A 20,663-nucleotide genomic window follows, 5' to 3' on the forward strand; every position below is an offset into this window, starting at 1 on the left:
AAGTACTCTAATGTAATATTAAGAGCATTAAATGGAGATACAAGCATTTTTAATTATTATTAGGTGTATTGAAGGAAATATTTGTTCTATCAGAGAAGTTGCAATGATTAAATCGATATAGTAACAAACTTGTTTTTTTGTTACTATACTTTTTTAAAGAAAAGTTTACATTGGCAATCATTGATGTATGTTTATTAAATTATGCATAAAACTTGTAATTTATGAATACTTAGGGCACAACAAAGTGTTAATCTTAGATCGTGAACGTATAATCCAACCCAATTATTCTACAAGCTGACACTGGATTTTCTCTTACCGCAATCAGTTGCGAAGTTGCAGCAGTTGCGATATAAAACGGTGCGCTTGCCAACTATTGATTTTAATTTCTTAACGAACTGTTGTATTTGGCTTGTCGTTGGAGCTGAAAGCGCGTAAATATTTTAACGTCGCAAAAAACAAACTTTGTTGTAAAAGATAGTTGTACAAAAAAGTGCATTTCAAGAATAAGAAAAACAAGGATTTTTGAGTTTAAAGTATTTATTTCGGAGACAGTACACCTAGAAAGTCTCTAAAATGGATTCAAATATTCAGCATTTCTTCCGCGATAAAGTGGTATTCATAACCGGAGGCACTGGATTTCTAGGAAAAGGTGTGCATCTAAATGTTTAACAAAAATTGCATCTAGTATTTATGCAACAAAAATTTAAGAAAAATAAAATAATATTTAAAATTGTGATTTAACAAAAATATAAAACTAAAAACATGCGGATTTATTTAAAATAAATATAAATCATCAACTTACAACTGTTTTGACCAAAAAAAAAATTCTCCGAAGAACAAAGAATTAAAATAAAAATCTCAATGATCGATTTAAATTATATAGTCAACAAAGTCGAGACTGTTTACGTTTATGAGGTGGAAATCCCTTAAAAAAACGTGGAATATACACAAAAGACTCCAAATATCGCCATAGAGAGACGATTGAATGAGAGAGAAAATTTTTTATTATAAACGAATTCTCACAGGATATATAGAAAATGATTAGTGCTGGTGCAATCAATGATGTGGAATATCCACACAAAATACAGAAGAGGAAAGCATACTTTGAAATTAAGATTGAACCGAATCTTAATAGATTAAGGACTTCTTTACGAATGAATTTTTGAAATTAAGCGAAAAATAATGTTGGCAAACAGATGCTACTTTGGACTAAGTAAGCAGTTTAGAAACAAGGCCACCTCTCGACAGACGAAGATTACTCTATACGAGACACTGATACTTCCCGTGTTGTTATATGGTTCTGTAGCATGGGTACTTGTGAAGATGAGGAAGTGTTTGGAGTATTTGAGAGAAAGATTTTTCCTAAAATATATGGACCAGTTTGCGATAATGGAGAATATAGGCGAAGTATGAATCACGAGCTGTATAACGACGATAGCATAGTTATACTCATCAAAATACAACGGCTGCGTTGGCTAGGTCATGTTGTCAGGATGGATGAAGAAGCTGCAGCAAATAAGTCTTTTGAAGGCAAACATGGTGGTACACGCAAACCGGGAAGACCAAAAGTTGTGGGAGACACCTCGAAACTTGTTGTCAGATATTTTAGAATGAGCGCAGAAGATCGGGGCGCTTGGAACGCTATTCTACATTCGGCTAGTGGAACAAATATTCTGTCATAGCCCACATTATAGTAAGTAAAGTATACGAATACATCCAAACTAGACGTCCAGGTGGGATTTGGGTATGTTCTCCAAAATCTAGGACCGGTCGTATCGAAAAGGTTACCCGACCACTGCAGTGTGTGTCAAGCGGAGATCCTTGCAATTAAGGAAGTGGTGGAATGGCTAAGATTAAGTGTCATAACGACGAATGGCATAAATATATTCTCAGATGATTGGGATAAATATCTTCTCATTACATCCCTGGAGAATGTATATCTGAACAAAAAAGCCGCCCTCGACTGTCGCAGATCTCTCAACGAGATGGCTGAACAGTTCAAAATTCACCTGTTCTGGGTGCCGGGCCACAGAGATATTCCAGGGAATTACTACGTCGACTAGCTTGCGAGACTAGGAAATACCTAACACATTCCTGGGGAACTGGAATCTGTGGGTATGACCCTAGCGACATGTAAGATAAGTTTTCAGGACTAGGCCCGAAGAACAACGAATGATAGATGGTCACAAAGAGGGGCTGTGAGCATTCCAAAACTACGTGGCCTAATCTTGACTTGAATAGGCCTACGCCTTTGCAGTCACTGGCTAGAACAGAAGTCTTAGTCATGGTGTCCTTCACGGTAGTTCGCTGCCTAATCGGAAAACATGCTGACAGACTGTAGGTTGCCTGTAACGACTTTTGCAGAAGCTGTGAGGACATCGAGGAAGAATAGACTATAGAATATCTTCTGTGTTTGTGTCCCGCACTGGCAGTCAGAAGGAGTTACACTTTAGGTTCTCATGTACTTGAGAACTTAGGTGATTTAGCGGATTTGTGAGTGATTTGAGAACCTAGGTGATTTCGCAAGTTTTTGGGATTTCTAAAGCGATCTGGATGGTTCAACGGTAGGAACTAGAAGGCATCTTCCTTCTTCTGTTCGTGTGGTATCGCAAAGGACGAAAAAGTCTAAGTGAGTCTGATGGCAGACTGTCACTTAAACCTAACCTAACCGAATCTTTTCACACTGGATATTAAAGAAATCGATTACACCCGCTTTTTGGCAATGCAATCTAAATTCATTATTCAAGAATCGAGATCCGATAATTCTACTAAATTGAAAGAAAACTAGTGCAATTTTTTTGAAGAGAAAGAAAACATGAAAGAGAAATTTAAATGGGGGTATATACATTTTGTCATTCCATTTGCAACACATCGAAATATCCATTTTCGACCCTTTAAGGATATATATTCTTGATCAACTTAAAAATCTTAGACCATCTAGCCATGTCCGTCCGTCTGTCTGTTGAAATCACGCTACAGTCTTTAAAAATAGAGATATTGAGATGAAACTTTGCATAGATTTTTTTTTGTCCATAAGCAGGTTAAGATCGAAGATGGGCTATATGGGACTATATCTTCATAGAGCCCCCAAAGCCACATTTATTATTCGAATTTGCTGCAATTTGGGACTGTAAGTTGTGTTAGGCCCTTCGACATACTTCTTCAAATTGGCCCAGATCGGTACAGCTTTGGATATAACTGCCATATAGACCAATCCGCCGATTTATGGACTTAGGCCCGCAAAAGCCACATTTATTATCCGATTTTTCTGAAATTTGGGTCAGTGAGTTGTGCTAGGTCCTTCCACATCTTTCTTTAATATCGGCCCAGATCGGTTCAGATTTGAATATATCTGCCATATGGACCGATTTCTTGATTTAAGGTTTTGGGTCCATTAAAGGCGGATTTATTCTCCGATGTCGCCGAAATTTGGGACAGTGAGTTAAGTTAAGCCCGCCGACATATTTCTGCAATTTGGCCAAGATCGATCAAGATTTGCATATAGTTGCTATATAGACCGATCTCGCGAATTAAGGTTTTGGGGCCATAAAAGGCGCATTTATTGTCCGATTTTGCCGAAATTTGGGACAGTGAGTTATGTTAGGCTCTTCGACATTTGTCTGCAACTTGGGCCAAATTGGTCCAGATTTGGATATAGCTGCCGTATATACCATTGTCTGGATTTAAAGTGTTGGCCCGATAAAAGGCGCATTGATAATCCGATTTCACTGAAAATTTGACACAGTGACTTATGTTTGGCTTTTGGACATCCGTGTCGTATATGGTTCAGATCGGTTTATTTTTAGATATTGCTACTTAAAATAACAATATTTTATTATTCACAATTGAACAATGACTTTTACTTATTAGTATTTGTTCGAAGTCGGAACATATTTCGATATAGCTGCTATGGTGCATAAGGTATGCATTTTGCACCAAATTTTGATACCCGATGTGCAGGGTATCCAAAGTTCGGCCCGGCCTAATTTAACGCCTTTTTATTTGTTACACCACAAACATCTCAAAATACTGATTTGCGACGCAGCAAGTTTTTGATCGTCTTGACATTCTAGGTCAATCGAGTCACATTCTTATGCATATGAAAGTCACGAGAGGTTTTCTGTTGTTGTTTTTCTACAGTTTTATTGGAGAAACTTATTCGCACAACGGCAGTGAAGACTATTTATATGCTGGTAAGACCAAAGGCTGGGAAAGAGGTAGCGGAACGACTTGATGACATTTTTAATGACCAAGTAAGTATTGGCAACGAAAGGGGAATATTCATAATAAATATTTCGATTTATACTACTTTTCTACCAAGTGGTGTCACTAAGCGGCACGCCGTTTGGACTCGGCATAAAAAAGGATGCGCCTCATCTTTGAACTTAAACTTTAATCGGACTGCACTCATTAATAGGAGAGATGTATCTCTTGCTCATTAAAGGAAAATTTTACAGTTAACGTTCACGGCCTTTATCACAAGAATTTAATGTAAAATATTACATATATACATAATATTCTATTAAATACTAAATTTCCCATGAACATTCCACTAAATAACAGGGGATACTTCTCTCATATCATTGGGTGCGATTAAAGTTTAAGGGGCCTCCTTTGTTTATGCCTAGTCTGAACGGCGAGCCGCATAACGTCATCACTTGCTAGAGAAGTTTTAACATGGCAGGATACCTCACAAATGTTGCCAGCATTAGTAAGGGAATAACCGCCGATGAAAATTTTTCTGATGTTCATACCGTTTGAACCCAGACGTTCGTCTGCCACGGTGGCCTCCAATAATAATACATAATTTTCTATATTACTTATACTTTCTTTTAAGCTTTTTGAAAAACTGTATCAAACCAAACCACTATTCAGAGATAGTATTAAATTAATTGCTGGCGATTGTATGGAACCCAATTTGGGCATATGCACTGATGATCGTCAGGAATTGACACAGAATGTTGAAGTGATTATTCATAGTGCAGCCACAGTGCGATTTAATGAAGCTCTAAGTATAGCGACAAAGATTAATGTGCGAGCAACTCATGATCTCCTAAACCTAGCCAAAGAGATGAAGGCTTTAAAGGTAAGCATATTAAACTTTTAGTGTTATTATATCCACCATAGGATAGGGGTATACTAATCTAATCATTCTGTTTGTAACACCTCAAAATATTGATCTAGTACATATTCTTGATCGTCTCGACATTCTGAGACGAACTAACCATGTCCGTCCGTGCGTCCTTCTGTCGAAATCACCATAGCGATCGAACTCTTAAAGCTAGTCGCTTGAAATTTTTCACAGATACTTAGTATTGATGTAGGTCGTTGGGGATTGCAAATGGGCCATATCGGTTCAGATTTGGATATAGCTCCCATATAAGCCGATCTCCCGAATTGACTTCTTGAGCCCCTGAAAGCCTCAATTTTTATCCGATTTGGCTGGAATTTTCCACATAGTGTTCAGTTATGACTTCAAACAATTTTGACAAGTACGGTCCAAATCGGTCTGTAACCTGATATAGCTTCCATATAAACCGATCGCCTGATTAAACTTGTTGAGCCCCGGAAGCCTGAATTTTCATCCGATGTGGCTGATATTTTGCATATAGTATTCTGTTATGATTTCCAACAACTGTGCCAAGTACGGTCTATAATCTGATATAGCTCCCATATAAACCGATCGCCTGATTTGACTTCTTGAGCCCCTGGAAGCCACAAGTTTCATCCGATTTGGCTGAAATTTTCCACATAGTGTTCTGTTATGACTGTCAACAACTTTGCCAAGTACGGTCCGAATAGGTCTATAACCTGATATAGCTCCCATATGAACCAATCTCCCGATTTGACTTCTTGAGCCCCTGGAAGCCTGAATTTTCATCCGATTTGGCTGATATTTTGCTTATAGTGTTCTGTTATGAGTTCCAACAAATGTGCCAAGTACGGTATAACCTGATATAGCTCCCATACCGATCGCCTGATTTCTTGAGCCGCTGGAAGCCACGATTTTTATCCGATTTGGGTGAAATTTTATGTTATGCGTCTCAACAACAGTGCCAAGTACCGTCCAAATCGGTCTATAACCAGATATAGATCCCATATTTTAACAAAATCCATGGTGGTGGGTTCTCAAGATTTGTATTAGGATAACTTAAATAGATTTATAATATTGGGTTGCCCAAAAAGTAATTGCGGATTTTTCATATAGTCGGGGTTAACAAATTTTTTCACAGCTTGTGACTCTGTAATTGCATTCTTTCTTCTGTCAGTTATCAGCTGTTACTCTTAGCTTGCTTTAGAAAAAAAGTGTAAAAAAAGCATATTTGATTAAAGTTCATTCTGAGTTTTATTAAAAATGCATTTACTTTCTTTTAAAAAATCCGCAATTACTTCTTGGGCAACCCAATAACTATATAACCAATAACAAGTAAAAAGGGGGCGAACCTTGGGTACCCACCAACATGGATTCCGCTAAAAATTTGTCGTTATTATTTAACAGCAATCAAATCGAGAATTGGTAGCAGCTGCTAGTGTCCCAAGTAATAATATTAGGGAATCGGTATTTGGAGGCCATCGAAGCTCAGAGGTTAGCATGTCCACCTATGACGCTGAAAGCCTTAGTTCGAATCCAGGCGGGACCATCAGAAAAAAATTTTCAGCAGTGGTTTTCCCCTCCTATTGCTGGCAACATTTGTGAGTTGGCAATAAAAAGGGTATTGAGCTAACACTTGAATCGGGCAGCACTCTTTAATATGAGAGAGGTTTTTTCCTGTTCCTCAATGGAATGTAAAGGGTGATTTTTTTGAGGTTAGGATTTTCATGCATTAGTATTTGACAGATCACGTGGGATTTCAGACATGGTGTCAAAGAGAAAGATGCTCAGTATGCTTTGACATTTCATCATGAATAGACTTACTAACGAGCAACGCTTGCAAATCATTGAATTTTATTACCAAAATCAGTGTTCGGTTCGAAATGTGTTCATTCACCGTTCAGCGATGAGGCTCATTTCTGGTTGAATGGCTACGTAAATAAGCAAAATTGCCGCATTTGGAGTGAAGAGCAACCAGAAGCCGTTCAAGAACTGCCCATGCATCCCGAAAAATGCACTGTTTGGTGTGGTTTGTACGCTGGTGGAATCATTGGACCGTATTTTTTCAAAGATGCTGTTGGACGCAACGTTACGGTGAATGAACACATTTCGAACCGAACACTGATTTTGGTAATAAAATTCAATGATTTGCAAGCGTTGCTCGTTAGTAAGTCTATTCATGATGAAATGTCAAAGCATACTGAGCATCTTTCTCTTTGACACCATGTCTGAAATCCCACGTGATCTGTCAAATACTAATGCATGAAAATCCTAACCTCAAAAAAATCACCCTTTACAGGGACAAACTTGCATTATGCAGCATCTCCACGAATCAGTTCTTATTCATTTATTGATTGACCTCCGACAGGGTATTTGAAGTTTCTGCCCATAAAAAGAAACCGTTTGAGTTGGATAGTAACGGATGGAACTAGTTCATTGGAACTTCTCCAAGTAAGGAACTGCTGGAACTAGTTCCATCTTAGTTCATTTTTATTGCATGTACGTTTTTCTTTTTCTGGTTTAGGTGATTGGAAAATAAATTATTTCTGGTCACCACATAAAATTAATGTGGTGGCACAAATAAATACTATTTTTTATTGAAAACTACATTTGTTTGGTGCGCTTCAATTTGTATTTTTTCAGCATCGAAATCAAATTACAAATAAAACCCTATATACAAATAAAACCCCTTATTTAAAGGTTCAAAACAAAATTGAAAGCTTTTTATTGTTTTGTATAATGAAACAAAAAGGGGGATCGCAAATGAAAAAGGAACTAAGAAAAGGAACTAGTTCCTTATGTGGAACTGAACTGAACTAAAAGGAGCGATCACTAAAAGGAACTAAAGTATCCACCTCAAAGCCCGAACGAACTTAGCATGTTTTTAAATCGTTTCTCTGGAATCCTTTCAATCGAAAAATCAAGCGATTTACATGGGTGCTACATTCATAGAAAAACCGATAGGGCCCGTTTGCATGATCGACTTGGATAAAATCTAATATGACCGAAGGTCGCAGGACTATATTTCGAGGTGTAACCAAGAGCATGACGAGATTATTCTTGGTGTTGGGTAGAAAAAATACATTGACTTGCCTATTAAAGTGAGATTTGTTTAAGTTTTAAAGCATTTTCTCCCTTTAGTCCTTCGTGCATATCTCCACAGCCTTTGTGAACTGTACGGCCATACACTGTGATGAACGCTTTTACAGCGATAAGTTAACCATAGACGGGGAGAAGTTGCTTAACCTCTTGAATGGCTCGGAAAAAGAGCCTTTAGATGCAATGACTAAACAGCTGGTGGGTCAATTTCCCAACACCTATACCTTTTCCAAATGCATAGCTGAGGATATTGTGCGGAAGCAAGGCAATACTTTGCCACTGTGCATATGTAGACCTGGTGGAGGTAAGTATAGGCATTGAGATGTGTGAGCAACTCAACTTGAAACTGATTTCTATAATCCTTGTAGTTGTTTCAATGGCTGAAGAACCCCTGCCGGGATGGGTTAGTCATTTGCAAGGTGCAGTGAGTGCAGTATTTTGGGCTGGCAATGGAATGTTAAGAGTTTTACACGGCAATGGTCATAATCATGCAGGTTTAGTACCAGTTGATTATTGTACCAATGCAATACTGGCGGCCGCTTGGTATACTGCCTCCACTTATGATTCAAAGTAAGTAGTTTAGTGTCTCGACAAACACTTCAAAGTGTTCATATCATTTTTTTTAGGTCTCCCAAGGATGTCATGATCTACAATTTGGTTCCGGATGAAACTAACCGTGTAAAGTGGATCTCCTATTGGGAAATGATGTATAAACACATCAGTCACTCGCCTTTTTCAAAAATGATGTGGCAGCCATTCTTATTTTTTGTACCAAATAAATGTTGGTATGAGTTGTTGACTTTTATCTTTCACACTTTGCCTGCTTACACCTTGGATGGTTTTTCAAGACTGATGGGAAAAGAAGCCAAGTAAGATGTCTTACTCCAAAGAAGCATATGGTTTATTTATTATAATTTCTCTGTTTTTTTTTTTCAGACTGGTAAAAATCAGCAAAAAAATGTATACATTAGCCAGTGTATTGAGACACTTTATTGTTAATGAATTTATCTTTGGTACTACGAATACTAAGATCCTTTGGCAAAAAATGTCAATAGATGACCAGAAGTTGTATAACTTTGATATGATACCGCTGGACTGGGATACATTTTTCTCTAATCTGGCCGCAGGCTTGAGAAAATATATTGCTAAAGAAGATCTAAAGACTATACCACAAGCTAGAGCAAAGTGGAACAGGTAATACATATATAAGAAAACAAGTAAAAGTGAGTAAAGTTCGGCCTGGATGAATTTAGAACACTTAGCATTGTGGATACATTTATTATTCCCTATTATCATAACTTTGCTTAACCCATATTAAGATTCAAATAGGACCGAACTGAATGATATTTGGCTGTGGTGACGATAAGCTTTATATTGGGTTGCCCAAAAAGTAATTGCGGATTTTTCATATAGTCGGCGTTGATAAATTTTTTCACAGCTTGTGACTCTGTAATTGCATCCTTTCTTCTGTCAGTTATCAGCTATTATTAGCTTGCTTTAGAAGAAAAATGTAAAAAAAGTATATTTGATTAAAGTTCATTCTAAGTTTTATTAAAAAGGCATTTACTTTCTTTTAAAAAATCCGCAATAACTTTTTGGGCAACCCAATATAAGTCAATGTCTCAAATTTTTGCGAAGTCGGTTAATAAAAATCACTTTTATTTGAATAATACCCAAAATCGGCACTTCGGCATCCGATCTGATTCGATATGGTTAATTCGGATATCAGGGGGTCTTGTCCAACTCATTGTTCTAAAATTTAGGGAATTTGGGCGTTTGGGGCTTTAGACCCTTAATAGGCAGATTGAACGTTATGACAAATATATCTGAGCTATATTCGCTTCGGATGTCGACGGGCTTAATACAACTCTATGTTGCAAATTTAAGACAAATTGGGAAATAAATCCCCTTTTTATGGGCTCAAGATGGGCAGATCGGTCCATATGGCGGTCTATATACATTCCGCTTGATTGAAAACAGCAAAATACAAAAAATTTGTTTTAATTATCCGATGTTTTCAATTATGCGAAGTCGGGATATTTGAAATACGTTTCAATTAACCGAAGTTTGTAAAATTTTGAATGTTTTCCACTATCAGAACTTCAGTAAGTCAAAGTCTTTGTAATTCAAAGATCTGGATTTATAAATAACAAATAAAAGCGTGTTAAGTTCGGCTGGGCCGAATCTTATATACCCTCCACCATGGATTGCATTTGTCGAGATCTTTTCCAGGTATCTCTTTTTAGATAAATAAAGGATAAAATTTAAGAATTGCTATGCTATCCGATTGGGACCATATTTGAATTGAATGTTGGAGACCATAGTAAAAGTCATTGTGTAAAATTTCAGCCAATTCCAATAAGAATTTCGCCCTTTAGAGGCTCAAGAAGTAAAATAGGAAGATTGATTTATATGGGTGCTGTTTCAGGCCATAGACTGATTCAGACCATATTTGACAGATCATGGGAGAAACATGTCTAGATCGTCTTAGATTTTTACGCTGATCAAGAATATATATACTTTATAGGGTCGGAAATGGATATTTTGATGTGTTGTAAACGGAATGACAAAATGAATATACCCCCATCCTTCGGTGGTGGGTATAAAAATATCAGCGGAGCCATATGTGAGGTAATGCTGGAGCCATATGTGGGATACTTTGCCATGTATAAACTTCTTCCCAAAGAAGTGTCGCTTTGCGGCACACCGTTTGGAATCGGCTATATCCAGGACGTCCCTGGAGCTTAAATTTGAATCGGATGGCACTCAGTGATATGAGAGAAGTTAGCTCTGCTCTTTAATCGAATGTTCATATCATATAAGGCTACGAATCGATTTTAACTATTTTTGGCACAGTTGCTAGAAGTCAAAACAGAATATTTCCTGCAAAAATTTTGCTCTTTAGAAGCTTAAGAAGTCAAGATCCCAGATTGGTTTATAGGACAGCTATATTAAAATACCTAGCACACTTATAATAAAGGGGTTTCCGAAAAGGGTTTGAGAACTTTATTATACCCTCCACCATAGAATGGGGGTATACTAATTTCGTCATTCTGTTTGTAACTACTCGAAATATTCGTCTAAGACCCCATAAAGTACATATATACTTGGTCGTCATGATATTTTAAATCGATCTAGCCATGTCCGTCCGTCCATCTGTCTGTCGAAAGCACGCTAACTTTCGAAGGAGTAAAGCTAGCTGCTGGAAATTTTGCACAAATACTTTTTATTAGTGTAGGTCGATTGTAATTGTAAATGGGCCATATCGGTCCATGTTTTGATATAGCTGCCATATAAACCGATCTTGGGTCTTGACTTCTTGAGCGTCTAGAGGGCGCAATTCTTGTCCGATTTGACTGAAATTTTGCATGTGGTAATTTGGTATAACTTCCAAAAACTGCGCTAAGTATGGTTTAAATCGGTTCATGTCTTGATATAGCTGCCATATAAACCGATCCTGGGTCTTGACTTCTTGAGCCTCTAGCAGGCGCAATTCTCGTCCGATTGAACTGAAATTTTGCACGTAGTATTTTGGTATCACTTCCAACAACTGTGTTAAGTAAGATTTAAATCGGTTAATAATCTGCTTTAGCTGTCATTTAACCTATCTTGGATCTTGACTTCTTGAGCCAATAGATTGCGCAATTCTCATCCGATTTGGCTAAAATTTTAAATGAGGTGTTTTGTTATGTCTTCCAATAAATGTGCTGAGTAGGGCTCAAATCGGTACATTAACTGATATAGCTGCCATATAAACCGATCTGGGATCTTGACTTCTTGAGCTTATAGAGGGCGCAATTCTCATTCGATTTGACAGAAAGTTTGTACAACGGCTTCTCTCCATGACCTTCAACATACGTGTCTAATATGGTCTGAATCGATCAATAGCTTGATACAGCTCCCATATAATCCTATCTCCCGATTTTGTTTCTTGATCCCCTACGAGGCGCAATTCTTATCCGAATGAACTAAAAATATTACACAATGACTTCTACAGTGTTCAGCATTCATTTATAGTCCGATTCGGACTATAACTTGATATAGCTCCAATAGCATAACAGTTCTTATTCAATATTATTTGTTTGTCTAAAAAGAGATACCGCACATGGAACTCGACAAATGCGATCCATGGTGGAGGGTATATAAGATTCGGCCTGGCCGAAATTAGCACGCTCTTACTTGTTTTTTAATAAAACGCCTTTTGAGATATTTCAAAAAAATTTTGTATCGGCTTGAAGTGCATTCAAAACATTTATGGATAGAACTCGATTTCGTTTATATGTCCACCGCGGGCATGCTTGCATCTGTCAATACGTTGGAACCAATTTTTAATGACTTGGCCACACAATTTAGCCGAAACTGCGGCCAATCGGCTGACCCATTTCTTGAGATAACACTCTTCAATAAATCGATAATTAGATGTGCTGTGTGGCTTGTGACACCGTCCTGTTGAAACCACATGTCATTCAGGTACATATCTTCCAATTTAGGTCAATCATAATCAGTGAGCATGGTGCGGTTGCGTTGTTCATTCACAGTAACATGTCGATTGGCATCGTCGACGAAGAAGTATGGCCCAATGACGAGGTCGGCATGCAAACCGCACTAAGCAGTTATTTTTTGTAGATGAAATGTTAATTCGTGAAGCACATGAGGATTTTCACCTGACCAATAACGCATATTTTGCTCATTGACTAACCCATTAGGACAATATTAAACTTAGTCACCGAGTTAACGCTCTTAAAGTAGCGGTCACCGACTCCGAAATTCCATAGTAAATGCTTATGATTTGCAACGTTGTTCGTTCGCGTACTTTACTGAATCAATTGACAGTGATAGTTCGATGTTAAGTATAAGAGTTAGTTCAGAAATTAAATTCAAATTCAAGTCCCTATAGGAAAACCCTTTATGTGTAAAAAATTTGAAGCGCCTAGCGTTAATCCTTCGACAGTTAGCGTGCTTTCGACAGGCAAACTTATGTGCGGACATTGCACATAAGTTTGCCTGTAATTGGCTGTGAATGTCAAGATGACCAAGAGTATGATGTGTTACAAACTGAATGACCAAATTAGTATACTCACATCCCATGGTGTAGGGTACAAAAATATTTGAAAATTTTTAGACATTTACACTTGCCTTTCTGTTATTAACTATACTTTTTGCTTTCACATTCCACAGGTTCTACATCTTTAACGTGGCCCTTAATGGATTTTTGGTTGTCGGATTACTGTGGATTATATGCAAAACTGCTTTATTTATTTAACTATGGAATAAATCTATATATACAAAAGTTAATCTTTGTTTGTTTGTGGATTTGTAAATTTGATTGTTCCGTATATACTCAACAAATAAAAGAGTGCTTAGTTCGTCCGAGCCGATTCTTGGGAACCCACCACCATGGTCTCTCAGAGGCTCAAGAAGTCAAATCGGGAGATCGGTTTATATGGGAGCTATATCAGGTTATAGACTGATATTGGCACAGTTTTTGGAAGTCGTCACAGAACACTACATGCAAAATTTCAGCCAAATCGGAGAAAAATTGCGGCTTCCAGGGGCTCAATAAGTCAAATCGGGAGACCGGTTTATATGGGAGTCATATCGGGTTATATGCCAATTTGGACCGTACTTGGCATAGTTATTGGAAGTCATAACATAACACCGCATGTTAAATTTCTGCCAAATCGAACAGAAATTGAGGTTTCTAGAGGCTCAACAAGTCAAATCGGGAGATCGGTTTATATGGGAGCCATATCAGTTTATCACCGTCATATATCAGGGAGGACACCGTAGCGCAGAGGTAAGCATGTCCGCCTATGACGCTGAACGCCTGGGTTCCAGTCTTGGTGAGACCATTAGGAAAAATTTTTAGCGGTGGTTTTCCCATCCTAATTCTGGCAACATTTGTCAGGTACTATGCCATGTAAAACTTCTCTCTAAAGAAGACTGCGGCACGCCGTTCGAACTCGGCTATCAAAAGGAGGCCCCTTATCATTGAGCTTAATCTTAAATAGGACTGCACTTATTGGTATGTGAGAAGTTTATCCCTGTTCCTTAGTAGAATGTTCATGGGCAAAATTTGCAATTTGCATATCAGGTTATAGGCCGATTTGGACCGTACTTTGCACAGTTTTTGGAAGTCACAGCAGATCACCATATGCGAAATTTCAGCCAAATCGAACGAAAATTGAGGGCTCTAGCGGATCATGAAGTGAAAGTAGGTGATCGGTTTATATGGGAGCTATATCAGGTTATGTACCGATTCGGATCGTACTTGGCACAGTTGTTGACAGTTATTAAGGGACACTACGTGCTAAATTTCAGGTAAATCGTACAAAAATTAAAGGTATTCGGGAGTAGAATAGAAATTTGATATTCAAATTTGGGTCCAAGTACATAGGGTGCTGCCCGACCCCAAAATCCCTTCAAGTAGGCCTATTGGATGATAATGACAATACGGGACTCGAATGAAAGGTATTCGGGAGTAGATTACGAATATGGTCAGGAAGGGGGAATAGGTTGTGTAACTTGTTGATAGTGGAAGAGGCGGACTCTCTCCCTCCAAAAATCAAGGTTGACCGATCGAGACAATATGGATATCAAATGAATATTCATTGGGGTCAACTGAAAGGTTGGGTGACCCATGGGTCACTCCTACCCCAAAACTCCCCCAAACAGACATATTGGGCGTAGATATCAACATAGGACTCAAATGACAGGTATTCGGGATTAGTCTATGAATATGACATAAAAATGAGGTTCAAGTAATTGAGGGCCGTCCCACCTCCAAAAAGCCGCAAAATGGGAACTTTACTCGATCATAGCTATATGAGACTCAAATGAAAGGCATTTGAGGGCAGATTACGAATATGACATAAAACTTTGTGTCCAAGAATGTAGGTGGTGCTTTTCCTCCTAAAATCGCCTCCAATAGTCAAATTAAGTCACTCCGTTTCTAACACATCAAGATAATGATCTAAGACCCCATAAAATACCTATTTACATACATTCTCGATCGTCTTGACATTCTGATTTGATCTTGCCATGTCCGTCCGTCCGTTCGTCGAAATCACGATAGCGAACGAACCCGTTAAGTTAACCACTTCAAATTTTGCACAGATACTTAATATTAATGTACGTCATTGAAAATTCTAAATGGGCCACATCGGTTCAGATTTAGATATAGCTCTTATATAAAGCGATCTTCCGATTTGACTTCTTGAGCCCTAACAAACCGCAATTTTTGTCCGAGTTGGCTGAAGTTTCCAAGATTCGGCCCGGCCGAAAATTATAAAAAAAAAATCAAGTAAAAAGGCATTAAGTTCGGCCGGGCCGAACTTTAGATACCCACCACCTCGGGTATATGTGAAAACCCCCTTTTGTCCCAATCCGGTGAAAATTGGATAACTTATGCAACCAAATTCGCCACGAATATTGATACGTCACTGTTGAATTTTGTATTTCAAATATCAACAAAATCGGACAATAAATAAAGCTTTTATGAGCTTCAGACCCTTAATCGGCATATCGTTCTATATGACAGTTATATCTAAATAAAGTTTGATCTCAACATGAAAGAGGTGGGTAAACTTGACCAAATGTTCCTTTTTCTCCGATAACAGTCGAATCGGCTTAATGGAAAAAATCAATTATTTGATATATAACCTTTGTTGAAAAAATCACATTTTAATTTCAACTCCGCTTAATTCAAAGCATGGGATAGTTGTTTTCTTCAAGAAACGGGGTTAATCCTTAGAAAATAAACGCAGCACTTGAAAATTGGGGCGACATCTCTCGTTGGTTTAAATAATCCAAGCTAAGAAATTTTGGAAGCATGCTTTTAGGAGCCATACAAATTTAATTTAACCAATCGCGTTGCCAATCATGTATAATAATTTAATTGGCGCTAGATGTCGCCAGTGTAATATAAACAATTTCTTATATATATTATATCCCACTACACCACTACTGTGTTACAGAGTATTATAACTTAGTGCATTTGTTTGTAACACCCAGAAGGTGGAGAGATAGACCCATTAATAAATATACCGATTGGCCAGAATCACTTTCTCATCCGTCTGTCTGTCCATGTTAATTTGTGTACAAAGTATAGGTGACAATTTTCGTCCGATCGTTTTCAAATTTGATACAGGCCTGTTTTTTTCGCCTTGAGACGAAGACGAAGCAAAATTGGAAAAAATCGGTTTAGATTTGGATATAACTCCGCTAAATATGTTCGTCCGATTTAAACTAATATGGCAATAACATCGTCACTTGTCTTCCGATTCACTCGAAATTTAGCTCCCATATATATATTTCGCCCAATTATCACTTCCGGAGCCACTGCAAGCACATTTATTCACCAATCTTCCCAAAATTTTGCTCAACGACGACTGCCACAATATCTAAAACCCCGTTTACACGGGTTAATGGATCGACTACCTGTTTTCCCTTTATAAAATCAACCTTTATAAAATCATCAACTAGAACAGAACACCACATGGAAAATTGGTACTTGGCAAATCGGGAAAACAGTTTATATGGGAGCTGTATCAAGTTCTTGACCGATTTGGACGGTACTTGGCACAGTTTTTGGAATTCAAAAACAGAACACTACATGCAAAATTTCAGCCAAATTGGATGAAAATTGCGTTTTCCAGAGGCTCAAGAAGTCAAATCGAGGGATCGGTTTATATGAGAGCTTTATGCAAATCTGAACCGATATGCCCTATTTGCAATCTCCAACGACCTACATCAATGTAGGACGGACACGGCTAGATCGACGATGTTGAAACGATGAGGAATATATGTACTTTATGGGGTCCTAGATCAATATTTCGAGGTGTTACAAACTTTATGACTAGGTTAGTATACCGCCAGTCAATGGTAGTGGATATAAAAAATTCATTTCAGCTAAAGGAATTTTCATGTTACGCCAACAGCATTTAAGCCAAGAAAAACTTGAAGAAACTGAAATCGATCTCGAAAATGACTAACTCTCTTTTATGTTCATAAATCTTCAATGTCGAATGTTGTATTTGTCACGTTTTGGCAGAGCCAATGGGCAAACCAATCTATTATGAAGGAATGTCGTTAAATAACATTACAAATTCTTCAGTTTTCACAACGCCTTTCAATTCCACATGATTAGAGATGGGGTTCTATCGGATAAATTCCCAAATGTGGTCCGATCTGTACCACATCTCACACGAATGGGTAGGGGTCTACCAAAACTAACTGTGCCAAATATCATCGAAATCGGATGAAAAATGCTCCTCTTACGGGCTATACACTTTATATTGGAAGATCGGTCTATATGACACCTCTAGACAAATTTGGTCCGATCTGAATCACATCTCACTGGAATGGGTAGGAGTCTACCAAAACTTACTGTGTCAAATTTCATTGAAATCGGATGAAAAATTATCCTCTTACGGGCTCAACACTCTTTATCGGGAGATCGGTCTATATGGCACCTATATCCAAATATGGTCCGATATGGACCACATTTGACAGGAATGAGTAGAGGACTTCTAGTGCTGTGCTAGCACTGTGCCAAAATTTCATCGAATACGGGTAATAAATAGATCTGGTCTCAATAACCTATATGGGGTGATCGAGCGGTTGGTCTATATTTCAGCTATATCCAAATATGGTGCGATGTGGACCGATTTCGATGAAATTTGTCATAAAGAGTTCTGGTACACACCAATTTACTCCTGTAAATAGGTGTGTACCAGAACTCTTTATGACAAATTTCATCGAAATCGGTGGAAAAATTAGCAATTTATTGCCTCAAGACTTTAAGTCGGGAGATCGGACTATATAGCGGCTATATATATGGTCCGATTTTTATATACAAACAATTAAAAATGTGTTAATCGGCCGGGCCGAACTTTGGATACCCACCACCTCGGGTATATATGTAAACCACCTTTCGTCAAAATCCGATCGATCGATCTTGATCGATCTAGGCCAAATTGCAGTAATATGTCGAGGGTCTTAACTTAACTCACAGTCACAAATTTCGGCGATATCGGACAATAAATGCGCCTTTTATGGGCCCAAAACCTTAAATTAAGAGATCGGTCTATATTGCAGCTATATCCCAATCTGGACCGATCTGGTCCAAATTGAATTGTCGAAGGGCCTAACACAACTCACTGACCCAAATTTCAGCAAAATCGGATAATAAATGTGGCTTTTATGGGCCTAAGGTCTATCTGGTAGCTATATCCGAATCTGGAACGATGTGAGCCAAATTGAAGAAGCATGTCGAAGGGCCTAACATAACATTACTGTCCCAAATTTCAGCCTAATCGAATAATAAATGTGGATTTTATGGGCCTTATCTAAATTGGCGGATCGGTCTAAATAGGGGGCTATATCAAGATATAATCCGATATAGCCCGTCTTCGAACTTAACCTGCTTATGGACAAAAAGTGGATCTGTTTTCTATATGTAGCGTGATTTCACCAGACAGACGGACTGGCATGGCTAGATCGTCTTAAATTCTTACGCTGATCAAAAATATATATACTTCATTGGGTCGGAAATGGATATTTCGATGTGTTGCAAACGGAATGACAAAATGAATATACCCCTTTTTCAATGGTGGCTATAAAAATACAAAATTCTCAAAAACTGTTTGCAAAGTATTTTATATGGCCAAGATATCTGCAAAATATAAATACCCAACTTTTTGGGTATATATATGGGTAAATACCCAGGTTTTGCCCATCTCTATACAACACCGATTGCTGCTGTAATTGGTGTTGTTGCTTTTTGTGGAGACATTCCCCAAACATCTCCAAAACATCTCTCGTGCTCAGAGAGTCATAATTGTGTTTGTTTGATTTTCTCTTGTCAAGCCTACTGAAACGGTTTAATGGAAGGGGGAAAGATATTCGAATATGTTATTCTTGTTGGTGTTGTAACCACATTTTCATGGGCAGTTGGCGATCCTAGTCAAGCTCCTGTAGGTGAGCAAGCTCGTTCCCGTCCAAAGGACCAATCGGCGCGCGCACAAGTTGGCCATTGGTTATTTAAAGGCGCCAAAAACTCGCCTTGCCCTATCGAGCACCATAGGCACTCAGTATTTGTGCAAGAGCTGGTGCCGCCCGAGCTCTCACTGAGGCTCTCAGCTCGATACCGCTGATTGTCCGCGATTGCAGTTACAGCTATTCCGGATGGGGCATTCCAATATCCGCAATCATGGGACACGCTCGGTAGCTCGCAGCTAAGCTTCTCGTGACTGCAATGAACACCACATATCTAGATTGGGCCTGAATGTTCCAGCTTGTGTGGTGCTCACAGCTATCCTGTGCCGGGTATAAAACATGTGTTTCAAGTGTACGGTGCAATCAATGCCAAATTCGCAAACTCGTAGTCGCTACAATAATTATACCCACCAACATAGGATAGGGAGTATATTCATTGAATCATTCCGTTTGCAATACATCGACGTATTCATTTCCGACCCTATAAAATATTAAGGATCGTCGTAAAATTCTTAGGCGATTTTACAATGTCCGTATGTCTGTCCGTCCTTCTGTTGGAATCACTCTACAGCCTCCAAAATTGAGATATTGAGCTGAAATTTGGTACAGATATGTTTTTTTGCTGCACACAGCATAATTTCATGAACGGGCCAAATCGGATCATAAATGGATATAGCTGACATATAGACCGATCTGAGGATAAAAGGTCTAAAGCCTATAAAACCGGCATATTTTTCCCGATTTCTCTGAAATTTGAAACAGTGAGTTACTTTAAGCCCCTCGACATCCGACCTAAATATGGTTGAGATCGAACTATATTTATAGCTGCCATATGATCGATTGGTATGATGGGTCTGAAGCCCAAAAAAGTTGCATTTATCGCTGAAATTTGAAACTGTGCATTGTTTTAAGCCTCCCAACATTCGTTTCAAATATGGTACAGATCGGACTATATTGGGTATTTTTGATATAGCCGCCATATAGCCCGATCTGCCGAAAAAGGGTCTAAGGCCCATAAAGGGTGCATTTATTACCCGATTTCGCTGAAATTTGAAACAGTAAATATTTTAAGCTTCTCGACATATGACCCAAATATGGTAGAGATCGGACTATATTTAGATATAGCTACTATCGACCGACCGCTCGATCACCTGATATAGGGCATTAAGGCCACAGTATATCTATTTATTACGCGATTTCGAAGACATTTTGTCTCAGTGAGATATGGAAGATCTCTACCCATTCCTGTCAAATGTGGTACAAATCGGAGCATATTTGGATAAAGCCGCCATATAGAACGATCTCCCAATAAGTAGTGTTGAGCCTATGAAAGGAGCATTTATTATCCGATTTCGATGAACTTTGACAAATAGGGTTCAGATCGGACAATATTTGGCTATAGATGCCATATAGACCGATCTGCCGATTTAGTCCCTATTAGGAAAAAACTATTGATATGGTAGTGGAGTTATAA

General features: G+C 38.3%; 2 protein-coding genes across 3 annotated transcripts in view; one reads left to right on the plus strand and one right to left on the minus strand.

The window, feature by feature from the left end:
• The window catches only part of LOC131994658 (suppressor of lurcher protein 1), a 394,762-nt gene that overhangs the window by 308,765 nt on the left and 65,334 nt on the right, over window positions 1–20,663 (minus strand). The window lies entirely within an intron of this gene.
• Window positions 361–13,486, plus strand: LOC106083126 (fatty acyl-CoA reductase wat). Of its 2 annotated transcripts, XM_013245979.2 has the most exons (8): window positions 361–649; window positions 4,141–4,253; window positions 4,838–5,086; window positions 8,234–8,495; window positions 8,560–8,761; window positions 8,818–9,060; window positions 9,128–9,385; window positions 13,370–13,486. In XM_013245979.2, the coding sequence occupies exons 1-8, from the start codon at window positions 574–576 to the stop codon at window positions 13,452–13,454; spliced, it is 1,488 nt and encodes a 495-aa protein (XP_013101433.2). In that variant the 5' UTR covers window positions 361–573; the 3' UTR covers window positions 13,455–13,486. The 2 variants fall into 2 exon arrangements, with proteins under 2 accessions (XP_013101433.2, XP_013101434.2); XM_013245980.2 differs by lacking the exon at window positions 4,141–4,253.

This window comes from Stomoxys calcitrans, chromosome 2 (assembly GCF_963082655.1).
Source record: "Stomoxys calcitrans chromosome 2, idStoCalc2.1, whole genome shotgun sequence".
Taxonomy (NCBI): domain Eukaryota; kingdom Metazoa; phylum Arthropoda; class Insecta; order Diptera; family Muscidae; genus Stomoxys; species Stomoxys calcitrans.